The sequence below is a fragment of the Oryctolagus cuniculus genome, chromosome 19 (genome assembly GCF_964237555.1).
Source record: "Oryctolagus cuniculus chromosome 19, mOryCun1.1, whole genome shotgun sequence".
NCBI classification, from domain to species: Eukaryota; Metazoa; Chordata; class Mammalia; order Lagomorpha; family Leporidae; genus Oryctolagus; species Oryctolagus cuniculus.
In genome coordinates this window covers 32215356-32233582 of record NC_091450.1, presented here as the reverse complement: position 1 = coordinate 32233582, position 18227 = coordinate 32215356, and the positions used below count along the sequence as shown (strand labels likewise).

Sequence of the window (18227 nt, the reverse complement as noted above, 5' to 3'; positions counted from 1 at the left end):
ATACCAGACCTAACAAACCCAACCTCTTCTGGCAAGGGAGGGCATGAGACAGCTGTGTGAGAGAATACCAAACTAGAGTAAGAACAAACAGTAGATACTTTAAATTATGTTGTGAAAAGGATTTCTGTAAAATCATCAAGTTTCATCACAAATTGCAAATGTTATTTAGATCACATACAAGTGAGATTAAGTCTTCTGACATTCAACTGCTGTAGTTTCCCTATATTCTAAGTAAACAATTCCTTTCGATACTCCAGCCTTAACAGGGCTTCTGAGGTTATATGCACTGTTATTAGAAGCTGCTAGCTTAACAAATCAGTAGTTTGGTTTTCTAGGAACACAGTTCAGATAAGGACCTCTGCATTCTCTTTTCTCAAGTATGAATGACCACATGGGGCAAAGAATGGAAACACCTTCAACAGACACGAGTCACTCTGTTCACCATGCAGGCTAGCAGCCTCCAAAATCATATTTAAAGTCTTTCTTGGGAGGGGGCTCTGTGATCTATACATGTGTACAACTTCATAAAACAAAACTTAGTCCAAAAAGCCTAGATGCTAACTGAGGTATAGCCCTTGAGGACATTTCCTTCCCTGTGAATTTTCTAACAATTTGAGGTTTAGCCAAGATGGGTATTTATCCAGTTTTGGCTGCAATGAGGTTTTCCGGTATCTGTTATCTGTCAGGCGGCCTGGGAATTCAGAAATGCTTGTGTACTTTTCAAGCTGAGGCAGAACCGTCAGCTCTCGCCCGCTCTCCTTTCTGCTTCCTGGCCTTACACGTGGAGTGGGTTCTCTCATGTCGGGTACAGTTTGACAGCCGACCAAATCTTCTCCCACATTTCTTGCAGCCATACGGCTTCTCAGCCTCATGACTCTGTAGATGAAGCAACAACTCTTCATTCTTTGGGAAGGTTTTCCCACATTCTGGACACTTAAATATCTTTTCCCTCACGTGGATTCCTTCATGGCGACTCCGATGAGAATTTTGGCGAAAGTTTTTCCCACACTGAGAACAGGAATAAGGTTTCTCTCCTGTGTGGATTCGCTCATGTTTATTGAGGTTTGTTTTATGGTTGAAGCTTTTCCCACAGTGGCTACAGTCATAGGGCTTTTCTCCAGTGTGAGTCCTCCGATGGGAAATAAGGTAGGAGCTTTCATTGAACTGTTTCCCACACAGTGGACAGGTGTACCACCTCCTTGTCCTCCGGCTTCGAGTAAGAGCAATAACACTGACATCCACATATTTTGAGAGTTCCTCTAGTGGAGTATCATTTTCAATGGTAACTAAAAGATTTCTCATTTTCCTTTTCTGTGGAATGGATGTATTTAGTCTTTGTTCTTCACAGCAATCTGGAGGTTGTTTAGAGACCAAAGAACAATCCATTCCATCAGAGTCTGAAGACTTTTCTCTACAATCTTCATTCCCTGCATGTTCCTTCTGAAGATCTTCACCCTCAGGGTTACCATCACTGACTTTGGAAAGGAAGAGAGAATTCAGTTAACTTTTGAGGGATGTTAACGTGAGACAAGAGAAAACCAGTCAGATTTCTCACATAACAATGATCCTCAGAATCCGGAATCTGACAACTGGCAGATAGTGTCAACCATTGTCCATTTTCCTTTCTTATTATTTGGCCATAAAATGAGATTACTACCTGGGGGACAACATTGTGGCACAGCGGGTAAGCCACTGCTGCAAGGCCAGCAATTTATATTGGAGTGCCAGCTGAAGTCTTAGCTGCTCTACTTCCAATCCAGCTCCCTACTAATGTGCCTGAGAAGGCAGCAGAGGATGGCTCAAGTGCTTGGGCACCTGCTACCTATGCGGACCTAGAAGGAGCTCCTGGCTCCAGCTTGACCCAGCCCCAGCTGTTGCAGCCACTGGGATTGTGAACCGTGGATGGAAGATTTCTCATCTTTCCCCTCTCTTTGTAACTGTCTTTCAAATGAATAAATTTTTTAAAAAAGATTTATTGGGGCCAGCACTGTGGCACAGCGGGTAAAGCTGCTGCCTGCAGTGCTGGCATCCCATATGGGCGCCAGTTTGAGTCCCAGCTGCTCTACTTCCAATCCAGCTCTCTGCGGTGGCCTGGGAAGGCAGCAGAAAATGGCTCAAGTCCTTGGGCCTCTGCACCCATGTGGGAGATCGGGAAGAAGCTCCTGGCTCCTGCCTTCAGATCAGCACAGCTCTGGCCATTGCGGCCAATTAGGGAGTAAATGAGCGGATGGAAGACCTCTCTCTGCCTCTCCTTCTCTCTCTGTATAACTCTTTCAAATAAATAAACTGTAGGTGGCTGCTATGCCACAGCACCAGCCCCATGAATAAATCTTAAAAAAAAAAGCTTACTGCAACTGGCAAAATGAAAATAATGGGTTCAGATATGCCTTAGTGGGAATGTGAATCTCTATTGGATTTAGCATTTTAAAGATGTTTAATGTATTATTAACATTTTTTCTTTCCCAAGCAGCAGCAGCTTAACCTGCTATACCACACGCCAGCCCCCTACTGAAATTTTTTTGATTAAGAAAATTAGTACATCTGGGGCTAGCACTGTGGCATGGAGGTAGAGCTGACACCTGCAACACCAGCATCCTATATGGGCACTGGTTTGAGTGCCGGCTGTTCCACTTCCAATCCAGCTCCCTGTTAATGGCCTGGAAAAGGCAGCAGAGGATGGCCCGAGTGTTTGGGCCCTTGATACCCACAAGGAAGACCTGGAAAAAGCTCCTGACTCATGGTTTTGGCCTGCCAGGCCTGGCTGTTGTGGCCTTTTGGGAAGTGAACCAGCAGATGGAAGCTCTCTGTCTCTCCCCTCTAACTCTGCCTTTCAAATAAATAAATAAATCTTCAAAAAAAGAAACTTGCTATCAATATTAACATCATTAATTAAATTTTTCTAAAGCAGAAAAAGGGATTAAAATGAATAAATATTGGAAAGGGAGGGAACCAAAATGTGATTTGTAGTTTAAACATACAAAAGGATCCATCCATTAAAGATTATTTATTAGTTTCAAAGTAGGGCTGAAAGACTTGGACTGTACTCTATCCACTGCTTTCCCAGGCACATTACCAGGGAGCAGGATGGGAAATGAACAGCTGGGACACGAACCTGCACGCATATGCGATACTGGCACTACAGGCAGAGGATTGGCTTACTATGCCACGGTACTGGCCCTGATATTTGTTTTTTGAGCACTGGCTTATTTCACTAAGCATAATGGTCTCCATTTGGTTATGAAAGATAGGATTTCTGTGGCACAGTGGGTTAAGCCACTGTCTGCAGTGCCAACATCCCATATGGGTGCTAGTTCAAGTCCTGACTGCTCCACTTTTTTTTTTTTTTTTTTTGACAGGCAGAGTGGATAGTGAGAGAGAGAGACAGAGAGAAAGGTCTTCCTTTGCCGTTGGTTCACCCTCCAATGGCTGCCGCGGCCGGCGCGCTGCAGCCAGCGCACTGCGCTGATCCGATGGCAGGAGCCAGGAGCCAGGTGCTTTTCCTGGTCTCCCATGTGGGTACAGGGCCCAAGCACTTGGGCCATCCTCCACTGTACTTCCGGGTCACAGCAGAGAGCTGGACTGGAAGAGGAGCAACCGGGACAGAACCAGCGCCTCGACCTGGACTAGAACGTGGTGTGCCAGCACCGCAGGTGGAGGATTAGCCTAGTGAGCCGTGGCGCCGGCCTCTTTTGCTCAAATTCTTAGATATCTATTTACTTATTTAAAGATACTGGCCAATCATGAATCACTTAACAAAGGGGATCTACTCTGACAAATGCATTGTTAGGGAATTTTGTTACATGGGCAATATTCAGGGTACCTATACAAAATAAGATGGCTATGACATCTCTAGGCGATAGATGAGACCACCGTCATATATGCAGTCCACTGTGACTGACATGCTGGTTTTCACTATGATGGGCTTCTTTGAAGTACTCCTAATTTTAGTGAGAATGCCACCCCGTTTCTATTAAAGGAACACTTTATTATTGGCTGAAAGGATAAACATCAGATTAAAGCAGCATCCAATAATTAGTATTCTGTTAAATGTTCTTATGAAAAAGGGGTTTGAAAATTTTGTTGAATTGGCAGCTATGAAAATGATTTTAGAACTTTTCTAAGATATAGATTTTCTGTGATTTTTTTCTATGCTTAATAGTTTAATGACAAGTTACTTTTGTATTCCTAGAATAAATCTTATTTGGTCATGGCAAACTTTATCCAGTTTTGGTATTCTTATAACTAATTTCAAAAAAAGAATCTGGAAGATTTCCTTCTAAGATTCATTTGTTTGAAAGGTAGAGTTCCAGAATCAGGGGGAGACGTACCTTTCATCTGCTGGTTCACTCTCCAAATGGCCATACCGGCCAGGACTGGGCCAGGTGGAAGCCAAGAGCCTGGAACCCCACCTGGGTCTCCCATGTGGGGATAGGGACCCAAGCATTTGGGCCATTTTCTGCTTTCTCAGGCCCATTAGCAGGGAGCTGGATCAGAAGTGGAGCAGCCATGACTCGGACTGGTGCTTGTATGGGATACTGGTGTCATAGGCAGTGGCTTAACCCACTGTACCCCAAAGTCCCTTGCCTTCTGTTTCTACATTTTTGAAGTCTCTATAGCATTTGAATTATCTGATTTTTAAAGGTTTAGAAGAATTTTCTTTGAAATTGTCTGAGGCTGGTGCTTTGTCTTGGTTGAGATGTAATTTTTTGACAATTTCAATTGACTATGGAAATTGCCTTATTTAAACCTTTCTACTTATTAGTTTTCTTTTTTCTATCTTTAGCTTATTAATTTATAATTTTATTAGTACCTTTCTTCATTTTCACTTCTATTGTTTCCTAACTTTAGGGTCCTAATGTTTCAAGTAGGAGACAGAGACAAGAATAACAGTAACGACATGCCACAATGACAGAAAACAAATTAGATCTAGGAAAGGCCTTTCTTTAACCAGACCAGAATCTTACTTCCTAACGCCATCGTGCTCAATCGGAAGGGGACTTGTGTTGGTATCTCATCAGAAATCCAAGCACTCAGTAGTCACCACCAGAAGATAGGAGTTGACTTTGACTTACAAGAGGACCTGAGTCAGTGGAGAGGTAAAGCCGAGCCTCCCAGGTTGGTGGATCAGAACACCCATAGGGGTGCCTCCTCTACAGCCAGAGCACCAACCTGGAAGGATGGGAGTGAGACCTTCCCAGGGCAGTCAACAGATCTCACTGGGGCCTCCGAAATGCTGTATATGAGCGAGTGCAGAGGAGTACCACACATTGATAAAGTCTGACAGTCCTTTATTGCCAGCAGTGGAGAGTGGGCTCATCCCCTAAAGAACTCTCTCAACCCCGAACTCAAAAAGGCAAAAATCACAGGGAGGGAAGGGGGAATACACACTTGCTAGGATCAGGGTTGGGGGAAATACACAGTTCCTAGGGGCAAGCTGACCTAGGCCTAGGCAAAACCAAAATCAATCACAATCTTGACATTAATCCAGGTGCAGCCTACCTGTTTTAAGTTTCAGCAATCATAATAGGGAGTTTCTATGCTCTGCCAAGTGGAATGCAGTGTGCTGTCATTGTCTAAGTTTTAGACCATAGTTAGTTTCAGACCATAGTCTCACGGTGGGGGTGCTTTCTCAAGATGGAATCTCGGGTGCTCTAAAATGGAGTCCCTACTGTCAAGGTGTTACTTTAGCTTAATTATTCTCACCTTTCTAACTTAATACATGTTTATAGCTATGAATTTTCTTTTGAGCATCACTTTTAGGTTATACCATTTAGGTTATAGTATTTTCTAGGAAAATTAGGCCATTTTGATTTATATTTTTCTCTCTTTGATCCAAAGTGAACAGTTTTAAAAATTCCAGTTGGAAGGATTTTTATTTTCAAATGCATTAATTTTTAGATGTATTGCATTGTGATAGATCCTAATATATTACTCTTTCATTTTAGAATCTACTGAGTATTTGTTGCATAGTTTAAGTAGTTAGTCATTTTTCCTCATTCTTGAAATGGTAGTATCAATCATTAGAGAACAAATAAAACCCTAAGAACCACCTTACTGAGAATCTAAGTTCTCTATATTTTTCCATATTTTTATGTGGCTCACTTGGGCTGCGACACATTTTTTCTGCTCCCCTGTGTTAATGATTAACTTTTGACTCCTGTCACCATGAGGTTTTGTCCCTTCTACTTTTCCCTTTGCAAACCGACTGTTACTCTTTTAACTATATGCTGATGACTCCCAGATCTCTACATCTTTACACCTGTGCTCCAATCTCCACTTTCAAAGACCCAGAGGAAAATCTCATTTTATTTTCTGTCATAGATTTAATGTCATCTAAAACCAAATCCTGTCTCAACCTGGTGATCACTTTTATCTCTATACCAATTTTACATTGTTTATCTTTTTTATGTGAATGACTTATCTTACAGGCCAGATTAGAGTCATGGAAGGCAGGAACACAGTATTCCCTGTCTTTATAACCTGAATATCAATTCTAGAATCCAACCCTAACTAAAGGAAAAGAACCAAGTAGCATTTACGAAATGTTGGTGAATGCCAAATCATGGGCCTCAGAGTGTGGGCAGAAGAAGGGTGAGGATCTTGTCTCCTGGCCCCAAAGTGCAGGGCCAAAGTGTTCCTGGAATTGGCAATACACTCACCAACCAGACACCCAAAATAAATGCTAGCTTTATCCAAGATACAGGAAAACAAGTGGAATAAATCTGATCCTTTTATACTCTTCTCTAAAATAAATACCACATAAAGCAACCTAGGGGAAATGAACGAGGCTCATTATGTTCCACTAACCTTGACCATACAGTATAATTGAGCTAAGAGTTCCATAGTCATATTGATATGATTCCTGTTGCCTCAGGCCAACTCCCCAAACCTAATCTCTGCTCAACTTCAGCCTCAGAAACAAACAGCCCTGTAGGCAAAGTAAAAAGTCGTAGGCATTAAGGAAAGACATTTGTGAGCACATCTGCCTCTACTGTAGTGGTGCATTACTAAAGAAAAGTTGAATCACCTCTAGGCAGGTTATACAGAGCCTGCTGTCATGACAGCTCCTATGTAGCACTGGACATGCTTGCCAACCATTACTGAGAAATGAAGCCAAATAAACATGTTCTTGAACATCAACCGCGTATGGGATTCGCTGACAAAATCATGAGAAATGCAACCAGGAGGCAGAACAGCTCTGGACCACGACTGCAGGCTCTTTTGTTAGATTCCCCAGGTCCAAATCCCTGCTCTACTGCTAGAGCTGTGTGAACTTTAACAGAGTTCTTAACCTCTCTCTGCCCCAGTCCATCACCTGTAAAGTAGTAGTAATTTTTTTTTCATCTTCTTAAAAATTGATATGAGAACAAATTTCATATATATAATTTTAAGCACACAATGATACATCCCACCCTTTCTCCCTCTTCCTTTTTTTCTTTTAATTTTTGCAATGGTAGCAATACTTTCTACACCTCACAGTACTATTTAGAGAAATGCATGAGATAACAAATGCATGCAAAGTACTTGGACTACTGCCCAGCACGTAAGTGTTCAATAAGTGTCAGATACCATTTTCATGAAAGGTAGGCAATACTGACACCTATAGAAAAGTACTTCTAAAAGTCTGTGGAAAATGGAATTAAAAAGTAAGTTTATTTTGGTGGGGAAAAAAAATCCAGGCATGGTTGTATTTGCCATGAGATTTTTGAAGACCTGTATATACAATTTCAAAGTATTCTGCAACAAAGTCAAGTTACCTGTTAATTCCATTTTTCCACGAACTCTTTTAACACTACCCCCGTACTAGCTGGATTCACAAGTATTGAACACAAAACAAATGGCCAGGGAGAAGGGGGGAGGGTACACTTAGTTCTGTCACCACTGAAAATACTACTTCAAGATATACCTGTGAGAATAAGGTCCAAAACATGGTACAGAAACAGTCTGCTCACATTTCTGTTTGTTTGCAGGTCCTGCCTGACTAAAAGTTCCTTCTGCCTCTACTCCTCTACTGCTTCCAAGATACAAGGAAAACTGCCGCTTACAGCTGCAACTCTGTGCCTAGGTTCTGCCACGCAGGGTAAGATAAACCGCAAGCATGCACACGCGCTCAACAGCTGTGAACAGTCCCTCAAAAGCCCAAGAGATGAGGGCTGTGCTTTCCCAGTAACATCTAACTAGAACACACAGGACTTATTTCTTACCTAGTAACACCATCTCTCCAACATCACTGCTCTCTTCCTTCTCCGAGGTGGACTCCTGACTAGGATCCAGGCTCACACATTCTTCTTGGGAGTGAAATATATTTAAATCTTCAAAGACCACCAGCTCCTGAAAGAACAAAAGGTCCCTTCCCTCTTAATAAGTGAAGTTATTTGACAGATCTGCTGGTAAGAAAGACTGAGACACGAAGATAAAAAAGGACAGTGAAAGGGACCCGGAGTCCCACCCAGGTAGAGCACAGACCGGACAGCAGGGTGAGAAGAGCCAGTGGAAAAGCAGAAAAAAAATAACCAAGGAGGCGACTCCTAAGGATGTGTTTGTACCCACGGGCTGGCCGCGCAGGGAAGGCTGCCAGAGCAGAGAAGGTGATGCACTCAGGGAGAATGGGAAAACTGAACCCACCTTCGGGTCAGCTTTCAAACACAGAGACACTGTCTCCTGTTTCTGTGGGACTCCTCTGGGCAGAAGGTTCACTAAGGGGTGAAGATGCACTAGGAAAGAGGAAGCTGTAGTTAGTGAAAAGCTCGGTGACGTAACGCGGACTCTGCCTACACCAGAGACCAGGCTGTCCTCACTTCTGCAGCAGGAGCTCACGGCCTTTGCTCGTCCTGTGAGCCCTGACAGAGTCCACACCACAAACCTGAGGGCCTGGACCTATATGAGGTTTCTCTTCATTATGGAAAAAAGGATTATTTTAAGTCACTTGCAAAATTTCCCATAGTGCTACCAAAGCAGAGCTTGAGGACAGGCTAAGTGCGAAGACATTTAGAGCAAACGCAAAATTTCTAAACCACCACATAAACTGAAGGCAACTTGGTAATTTGGCTTCCTTTTTCTAAAAAGGCTTATCACCCAGAATGCTTGGGTAACAGCGACACTACAGAAGCACGCACAGTGCTTCTCCTGCGACCTTGCACACCCAGCAGATCACTCAAGCTCTCGCTCAGGAAGAAGTTCCTCTTCCCAACAGCGCGACAGAATAAACTCCTTTTTCAATACCCACCAAGCTAACTTGGATTATCTACGACCACAAAAGCCGATCTCAGCCCCTAGCACAATCCCCTTCTCCCAGTCAGACAAGCATGTGCTTCTCACCTCTGTTCTGAAGGCTTGCGCTCAGATCCTTCAAAATAACCAAGGTCTCCTTGGCTTTCTGACTGGGCTGGGCCGTGCTTGGCTTGGGCAAGAAGGTGAGGAAGTGCTCCAGCACCAGCTGGTGGATGGTCTTGGGCCCACTAGTGGTATCGCGAAGTAGGTCTTGGCCCAGCTTGGAGTCCGGAGGAACTCTCAGGATAAAGGACTGGTTTGACTTTGGGGGCATAGGAGCCACTTTGGCAGCCATCACGCCTTGCAACCACAGAGTACACTCTTACCGAAGGAAATCTGTCAGAGAGCCAGGCTGCAGACAGAGAAACCACGCATTACCCACGAGACCGGCACAGCGCCACTGCACTCCAACGTGTGGCCTGGTAGCGAGGCCACGGAAGACCTAAATCCGGAGGCGGCTGGAGCAGGGAAGTCAACTGAGGTGGAAGGCCCTCGGCAGGACACTCCCAGAACCGCCCGAAAGGAGACGCTCGGAACAGAACCACGGCTCCAGAGCCAACCGGAAGGGGGCGACGGGCCACCCTCCTGGGAAACACTAAGTGCCGAACCAGCGGGAAGAGCGGCTTCATTCACGCCTTCAGAAAGAGCAACGGGTTAGAAGACGAGAACTAGGGCGCTAATGCCGCCGCCAGTCTGCTTAGACGCAGTCGGGTCGTGGGGTCTGGCCATTATCACGCGCAGCTTTCTCGGGGGCGCTTCGGGGCGGGTGGGGGCGCTGACGACCCTCCCGGCGAGCCAACGCTAGGCTGCGAGAGTTGTGCACACGTGCGCGGCTGACCAGAGCCCCGCTGAGAGCACTCCCCTCTGGCCCGCCCAGGCGCGCCCTGAGGTCTCTCCTCCGGCCGAGGGGCACCTTGACCACAAAGCCTAGGCGACGGCACTGCCTGGGGCGCGCACCCGGGTCCCCCATCCGGCCCGGCTCCCCTAGCGACAGATCACGACCCGGTCCCACAGGGCGCCTCAGCGGGTTCCCGCTCTCGCGGAACCCCTCACCTCTCCGGGCTCTGCTGCCCCCGGGCGCCCGCTGGGAACGGCTCAGAGACGCAGCCTCGGGAGGAGACCGGAGACCTGGAGCGAGAGCCCGAGCCCAGCCTCGCCCTTCGGGAGTGTCCTCACAGGCCGCCGAGGACTACTGACGCGCCCCCTTCAGTTGGGAGGACGGCGGCGACGCGGTGCCTTCTGGGAGGCGGGGAGCCTCCGCGACTGTGACGTCACGCCCGCTGCCCGCTTCCGGTGGAAAAGCTTGGTCTCCCCTCTCGGAGCGGGCAGTCCGCGCCGGAAAGAGCGAGTCTCGGGGCTGGGCAGCGGGGCTCTCAGGGACCGGGGCAGTCAGGTTGGCAGCCCCCGCGCGCTCTGCCGCTGCTCCTGAGAGACAGAAGGCAGGAGGCTGGCTCCAGTCCTCAACGTCGGGCTGGCACCGCTCCAGGCTCCGCCGGAGCGTGCACGGCCTTCTGGGAAATGTAGTTCGACTCCAAACTACCAACGGGAGGCCGCCAGGCACAGCGGGTGGGGCGGGGCAGGCACGAAACAACCGGAAACAGCGCCGTCGTGGACCGGAAGGCGGTGCTCGGCGCCCAGGTTTCCCCGCAGCGCCCTGGGAGGTAAAGGGGCCGCGCGGGCGGCCGGTGGGCGGTGGGCGCCCTCGCCGATTTCTCAGGCGCTCTTGCAGCCGTCCCTCCGTGCGGGGCGGTGGGTGGTTCGGAGCTGCGCTATCTTCCCCGTGGTCATCGCGCCAGATTCTGCGGTCTGGACCTGACATCTTATTTTCCGATTAAGTCCCCGTGCGTCCTTCACGTTCGGCCTCTCACGGAAGCGGAGCAGCGTCTTTGGGCGTTGTTTCCGTGTTGGTTCATTTCCCGTGAAGACACTGATCAGATTTCGGACAACCTCTTATGTGTAGCACCAGCCTTCAGCAGGATGACAGAAGTAAAAATAAAAACGAATTTTTAAAAGATTTACTTATTTGAAAGAGTTACAGAGGGAGAGAAGTCTTAAATCCTCTGGTTCATTCCCCAAATGGCTTCAATGGCAGGAGCTGGGCCAGTGGGAAGCCAGGAGCTTCTTCCGGGTCGTCCACGTGGGTGCAGGGGCCCAAAGGCTTGGGCCATCTTCCATTGCGTTTCCAGTTGCATTAGCAGGGAGCTGGATCGGAAGTGGAGCATCCAGGACTGAAACTCGCACCCCGGGCTTTACCTACTACGCCATGGCGCCCGGCCCCAATTTTTTTCTTAGTGGTAAATTAAAATAGGTTGGGGTGGCGCTGTGGCAGAGAAAGTTAACCCTTCAGGGGCATCCCATGTGGTCACGTGTCCCAGGTCCATCTGCTCCACTTCGGATCCAGCTCCCTGCTAATGCACCTGGAACAGCAGCGGCAGATGGCTTAAGTGCTTGGGCCCCTTGTCACCCATTTAGGAGTTCCAGATGGCAGGCGCCGCGGCTCACTAGGCTAATCCTCCGCCTTGCGGCGCCAGCACACCGGGGTTCTAGTCCCGGTCGGGGCGCTGGATTCTGTCCCAGTTGCCCCTCTTCCAGGCCAGCTCTCTGCTGTGGCCCGGGAGTGCAGTGGAGGATGGCCCAAGTGCTTGGGCCCTGCACCCGCATGGGAGATCAGGAGAAGCACCTGGCTCCTGCCATCGGATCAGCGTGGCCAGCCACAGCGACCATTGTGGGGGTGAACCAATGGGAAAGGAAGACCTTTCTCTCTCTCTCTCACTGTCCATTCTGCCTGTCAAAAAAAAAAAAAAAAAAAAAAAAAAAAAAGGAGTTCAAGTCTCCGGGCTTCCACCTGACCCAGCTCTAGCTGTTTCATGAATTTGGGAAGTGAACTTTCAGATGGAAGATTGTTTGAGCTCCCTCTGCTCCAGTCATTATACCTTTCAAATAAATTTTTTTAAAGGAATAAGTGCCAGCATTGTGGTGCTGCTGGTTAAGCAGTAGCCTGCAACAGCAGCATCCCATGTGAGTGCCACTTCTAGTGCCAGATGCTCTACTTGGAATCCAGCTCCCTGCTAATGTGCTTTGAAAGCAGCAAAAGATGGTGGGAGTTCCTGGGGTCTTGCTGCCCACATGAGAAATCCAGTTGGAGTTCCAGGCTCCCGCCTTTGGCCTGGCCCAGCCCTGGCTGTTGTAGCCATTTCCCCAGTCTCTGTGGTTCTGCCTTTCAAATGAAAAAAGTGCTTTTTAAAAGAAATAAAGCATTGATAACACGTTACAGTATGGCTATATAGACAAGAAGTGGGCAGTTAGGCTACTTGTTAAGACACCCATGTTCCATATCAGAGTGCCTTTTATATGAGACACCAAGACCCCACATCAACACATTTACCAGCCTCTCTTCTGGGCACTTTCAAGCAGTCTTCATCTCTGATTTCCAGCTTTGGCTCCTAACTCCAGTTTCCCACTGTGTGGACCCTGAGAGGCAGTGGTTGGTGATTCAAGTAACTGGGCTTTTGCCATCCACAGTGGAGTCCTGGATTGTGTTCCTGGATCGTGACTCTGACCTTTACCCCCCCAAGCTGTTGCAGATATTTGGAGAGTGAACCAGTGGATGGGAACTCGCTCACTCTCAAATAAACCTTAAAACATTATAGTTGCCAGCACCATAGCTCCCTAGGCTAATCGTCTGCCTGCGGCACCGGCACACCGGGTTCTAGTCCCGGTCGGGGCGCTGGATTCTGTCCCGGTTGTCCCTCTTCCAGGCCAGCTCTCTGCTGTGGCCAGGGAGTGCAGTGGAGGATGGCCCAAGTACTTGGGCCCTGTACCCCATGGGAGATCAGAAGCACCTGGTTCCTGGCTTTGGATCAGCATGGTGCGCTGGCCACAGTGCGGCGGCCATTGGAGGATGAACCAATGGCAAAGGAAGACCTTTCTCTCTATCTCTCTCACTGTCCACTCTGTCAAAAAAAAAAAAAAAAATTGGCAACTCCATAGACACAGAAAGTGTCTGTGGGACTTAGTACCTGGGACTTATTGTTAATGCATTTGGGGTTTCTTTTGGGAGAAATAAAATGTTCTGGAATTAGACAGTGGTGATCTTCATAAACATACTGAATACTAAAAACCACTGAATCTTGCTGGCATTATGGTATGTGGCTTTTTATTTTTTAAAACATTTTATTCCTTTGAAAGGCACAGTTGGAAGGAGAGACAGAGATCTTTCATCTGGTAGTTCACTCCCCATATAGTCGCAGTAGTCAGGGCTGGGCCAGGCAAAAGCCAGGAGAAAGGAGCTTCATCCTGGTCTCCCACATGGATTTAGGAGCCTATATGGGATGCCGACATTGTAGGTAGCATCTTAACCCCATGCTACAGTGCTGTACAGTTTTCATGTAACGAAACAAAAAAGCAGAAATTCACATGCAAAAATTCACAGCCTTACCAGTAGGTAATGATAGAAAAACAAGGGCCAGATTCTATTAATCCCTATTTATCAGTGAAAACTTTTAATGATACACACTGCTTTGGGCATGATTTTTTTAAAAAGATTTATTCGAAATTCAGTTATACAGAAAAAGGTGGAGACAAAGAGCTTCCATTTGCTGGTTCACTCCCCAAATATCTGCAGTGGCTGAGGCTTAGCCATGCCAAAGCAGGAGCCAGGTGTTTCTTTCGGATCTCCCATGTGGATGTGAGGGACCCAAGTACTTGGGCCATCTTCAGCTGCTTTATCAAGCACATTAGCAGGGAGCTGGATTCGAAGTGGAGCAGCTGGGACTCAAACTGGTGCCCACAATGCTGGCCCCAGGCAAGAATTTTTAAAAGATCTTTCTGAAAGATGCTATGGCCAGCTGTAGCAAGCACTATTAGATATTTCACATGCAGAAACCACTGCAGGAATAATACAGGAGAAAAAAATATCTGGGGAGATTGTAGAAGATACACACAAAGCTGTTCTTGGAAACCTTATGACAAAAGAGGATTGGGGCCAGCGCCACAGCTCACTAGGCTAATCCTCCGCCTTGCAGCACCAGCACACCGGGTTCTAGTCCCGGTCAGGGCACCAGATTCTGTCCTGGTTGCTCCTCTTCCAGGCCAGCTCTCTGCTGTGGCCAGGGAGTGCAGTGAGGATGGCCCAAGTGCTTGGGCCCTGCACCCCATGGGAGACCAGGATAAGTACCTGGCTCCTGCCATTGGATCAGTGTGGTGCGCCGGCCGCAGTGCGCCGGCCGCGGCGGCCATTGGAGGGTGAACCAACGGCAAAAGGAAGACCTTTCTCTTTCTCTCTCTCACTGTTCACTCTGCCTGTCAAAAAAAAAAAAAAAAAAAAAAAAAAAGAGGATTGGGAGTAACAACTAACCAAAAGGAACAGTGAAGCAATGGGGCACATGCGTTTTGTCAGCCTGTGGGTTCCACATGCAGAATAAAGTGCCATGAAGAAAGCAGAGCGTGTGTGCATGCTGTAGTCAAGTCCATGGAGAGCCCATGAGGCTGAGACTCCAGTGGTGAGAGTAGGAAGAGGAGTTGGGACAGGATCTATTTGATTCTCTTTTTCCTGTTTATTATCCCTTCTCTTTCCATCTCTCAGTAGAGCATGATGGAGGGGATATGTGTGAACCAGAGCACCTGAGATCCCGCAGATTTTCTGAGTCAAACCGTGCCAGGTTACTCTGTCTCTTGGAATTTTGTTGAGTGCTCTTCCTGCAGCCCCATCTCTTTGATGGTATTTATTCAGCAGGAAAATAGGATGCATCCCACAGTGATCAACCGAGTGACAAATTATGACCAAATTCTATAATCGATGTATTCACGAGGTCCAGCCAGTTCTCTTTAAGAATTTGTTTATTAATCCAAGCACACAGATATTCTTATTACAGTACAGTCTGTTTGTATTTTATCTTGGCATCCCATGTCTTCACAGTGGGCAGATTCAGTATGAGCACACGTCCTTGCCTGAGGTTCTGAGGGAAGATAAGGGCAGGATGTTTTTTTGCCTCAGGAGCATCTGGGAGTGCTAAATCACACAAGGGTTATTACACAACAGTCGACACTTCCTTCTCTGAAATCCACTTCATGTTGCCAGCACGTGTGTTCTCTTCACCCTTGTTGACCAACATTTCCGTCCCTCACCAGCCTCTGCTATAATTTGGTGAGCTCTTTGGTTTCATTACATTCCATGTGGCACCCAGCACCCAGGAGGTGTTCACTAAGGACTGTTGGCTGTGTAAATGCAAGACACAGGCCAGGAACCAGATGATACAGTGAGGCATTCAGCGAAGTCTCTGGTCACCCACCGGACAGATGGTCAGAGGACCCATGTTCTTCCCCCTATCATGTGCCCCGGGGCTAAAGATAGGTTGAAGGGGCCCAGAAGAAGAGAAGCTGGTGAATGTGTACATGTGGGATCTGGCTGTCACGTTGTAAAAGGAAATGTTTCTAGTCTTGTAGTCTAGGAAGATGCCCACACGCCTGGGCAGCTCCCTCATCCACAGGCGGGTTGGAGGGAAGGTGGAGACCCGGTACTCATTTTGCTTCATCATTACAACCCAGTAGCCATTCTCTGGTGACAGAATCATGCTCCCCTTCCTGCTCATGGATGCCTTGCAGACGCCCAGGATCCACGCTGTCTTGTCTCCAACCTCCACTTCCCAGTAATGGCGGCCAGAAAGGAAGCTGGGAGAGCCCAGGGCAATAATGCAGCTGTCGAATCTCTCTGGTTCCTCGGGTAGTCGTTCCCACTTGTTTCCGAGTCTCATGCTCTTCAGATCATCAGAGAAGATGAGGTTGGGGTGGGAGGTTTCTGCGTCCAGGGTCACATTCACTGCAGACAGAATTGGGAAACTAGCTCGGGGTCCACAGGCCACATTCCCCCAGGGCTCTCCCTACCTCCAGCACACAAAGACAGGACTGCTCTTCTAGAATGTACTGGGGACACACAAGGATGCGGCAAGCCAAGCCTGCTTGTCTTGATCTGTGTACTTACCGGCATGTGCCTGAGCACTGATCAGTTCTGGAACTACAGAGAAAAAAGAATGGGGGAAAAGTCCTGATCAGTCCTGTCCGGGGGGACTAAGTGACCCTTCCCCCATGGCAAGGAGAGACAAGGAGGCCGCTGCTGAGGGCCTTGCATCTTTGCTTGAGTACAGCACCCAGGCCGGCCTTGGAGACTCTGGTATAAGAAGGTAACAGCCATCAAGGCAGGCACAGAGGACTGCACGGGATCCTGTTTGGCTTGCCATGCCCTTTATCCCCTGTTCCAAAGAGTGCCCTGACACCAGCAGTGTAAGGGAATATCACAGTAACCCCTGGCCAGGACAGGACTGCACTCACCGTTGAATGTTTCCATTTCTGAATGCAGTGTTTCTAAAAAGGGGAAAAGAGAAGCTCAAGTTAAACCACACAGATCTGCACAGACTGGGAAGAAGCTGAAATGCACGGGAGATGAGGAAGGGAAGTGAGAGGCTCTGGGCTACGTGGATCCCAGGGAGGAACTGGGCAGGTGCTGCGCATCTTGCCCTGTGCCCACCTACCTGAGAAGCTCTCCATGCTCTTCTCTATAAACTCGGATTTCTGGTAGAGCAGCTGGATCTTTTCTTTCACCTCGGGAGGAGTGGCCCACGGCTCAGGAACAGTCACGGCCTTGGCCCTAAAGATGAGACTGTTGGCCAGAGAGAATTGGAGCAAGAAGGTGGCCCAATTCCCTGTGAGCTGGAAGGGAGGAACGGTGTCCACAGAGCACACCAGCCCAGCCTGGGATCTGCAAAGCAGAGTCCTCCCTGGACTCAGAAGTCTAAAGAGTGCTCCTCAACTTGGGTCACAGATTAACATCTACTGAGGAATGAGTTTTAATAATGTCCTTAAAGTGTTATTGATATTATCTGTTAGAATTATCTATGTTGAATTATTTATACTTTGTCTTTTTTTGTTCTATTAAAATAAAAATGACAATGAGAAAACAAACCATAATGAAATACTACTTTACACCCATTAGGTTGGTTATCATAGAAATAACAACTGATAATAACAAGTGCTGGCAAAGATGTAGAGAGATTGGAACCCTGTGCATTGCTGGTGAGAATGTGAAACGAGGCAGCCGCTGTGGGAAACAACATGTAGTTCCTCAAAAGATCAAACAGAACTACTGTATGATGCAGCAGTTCCACTTCTGGGCATATACCGAAATAACTGGAAGCAGCATGCCAAACATGTATTTGTACCCATGTGTATAGCACATTATCCATAATAGCAAAAGGTCCAAGCAATCCAAATGCCCATCAACTGATGAATGGATAAGCAAAATGTGGTATAGACACATTAGAATATTATTCAGCTACAAAAGGAAAAGAAATTCTGACACAAGCGACAACACGGATGGAACGTGAGGACCCTGAAGGACAATGATTGTGTGAAGTCCCTGGAGCAGTCATATTCACAGAGACGGAAAGTAGACTGGTGGCTGGTGGGATGGGGGAGAGGAGAGTGGGGTGGTGTTTACTGGGGCCAGAGTGCGGGAAGGTGGGAAAGTTCTGGAGATGGAGGGATGTCGCGACTGCACCACAGTACTGAGTACACTCCACACACACGCTGAACTATCTAAAAATGATCAGTGGCAGTTTCCTGCTAGGCATGTTTTACCACCCTCTCTCCTCTACCTCCTAGCAAAATGCTTTAAAAGCCCACTAACCCCGGGGTCCCACCCCTAGAGCTCTGTGCCATGATTGCTGAGGGCAAGTGAATACCACCCTACCCATCACCATCTAGCAGTTGCTTTGGAAGTCCCCTGTACATTATAATGGTGTGGCGGCTTGGCAGCACTGTCCCCTGGCATGGTGTGGTGGCCCAGGCATCAGGACTTTGTAAAGTTCCCCAGGTACCCTAATGTGCAGCCTCGTTCCTTCCCTCCTACCCCCACCTGCTGGGCTTGGCCCAGCCCAGCCCACACCAAAGACTCCTGGGAAGTG

The 18227-nt window shown here is 47.7% G+C and overlaps 2 protein-coding genes and 1 long non-coding RNA gene across 8 annotated transcripts in view; 1 reads left to right on the top strand and 2 right to left on the bottom strand.

Annotated features, from left to right (window-relative positions):
• LOC138846929 (uncharacterized) overlaps positions 1-17226 on the top strand; it is a 99218-nt gene extending 81992 nt beyond the window's left edge. For both annotated transcript variants that reach the window (XR_011384453.1, XR_011384454.1), the window contains exons 2-3: positions 7971-10931; positions 11107-17226. This is a non-coding gene — a long non-coding RNA (uncharacterized lncRNA). The remainder of the gene's footprint in view (positions 1-7970; positions 10932-11106) is intronic.
• Positions 105-10451, bottom strand: ZNF200 (zinc finger protein 200). Its single transcript, XM_002722789.5, has 5 exons — positions 10324-10451; positions 9319-9622; positions 8626-8714; positions 8205-8331; positions 105-1475 (listed from the first exon to the last, which is right to left on the bottom strand). The coding sequence occupies exons 2-5, from the start codon at positions 9563-9565 to the stop codon at positions 721-723; spliced, it is 1218 nt and encodes a 405-aa protein (XP_002722835.2). The 5' UTR covers positions 9566-9622; positions 10324-10451; the 3' UTR covers positions 105-720.
• MEFV (MEFV innate immunity regulator, pyrin) overlaps positions 10873-18227 on the bottom strand; it is a 17251-nt gene continuing 9896 nt past the window's right edge. For 3 of the 5 annotated variants that reach the window (XM_051836246.2, XM_051836249.2, XM_051836248.2), the window contains exons 7-10: positions 16797-16924; positions 16597-16629; positions 16250-16282; positions 10873-16087 (exon numbers count right to left, since the gene is read on the bottom strand). In XM_051836246.2, coding sequence (XP_051692206.2) covers positions 15537-16087; positions 16250-16282; positions 16597-16629; positions 16797-16924 — 745 coding nt within the window. In that variant the 3' untranslated portion in view covers positions 10873-15536. The remainder of the gene's footprint in view (positions 16088-16249; positions 16283-16596; positions 16630-16796; positions 16925-18227) is intronic. The other 2 variants (XM_051836247.2, XM_051836250.2) reach the window with 1 other exon arrangement.

Excerpts from the sequence above, each read along its gene's own strand:
- ZNF200 (XM_002722789.5), bottom strand. The coding sequence starts at position 9,565 with ATGGCTGCCAAAGTGGCTCCTATGCCCCCAAAGTCAAACCAGTCCTTT. Across the intron at positions 8,715-9,318 it reads CGCAAGCCTTCAGAACAGAG|TGCATCTTCACCCCTTAGTG; the intron begins GTGAGAAGCACA and ends CCTCTTTCCTAG. Across the intron at positions 8,332-8,625 it reads GTTTGAAAGCTGACCCGAAG|GAGCTGGTGGTCTTTGAAGA; the intron begins GTGGGTTCAGTT and ends TTGTTCTTTCAG.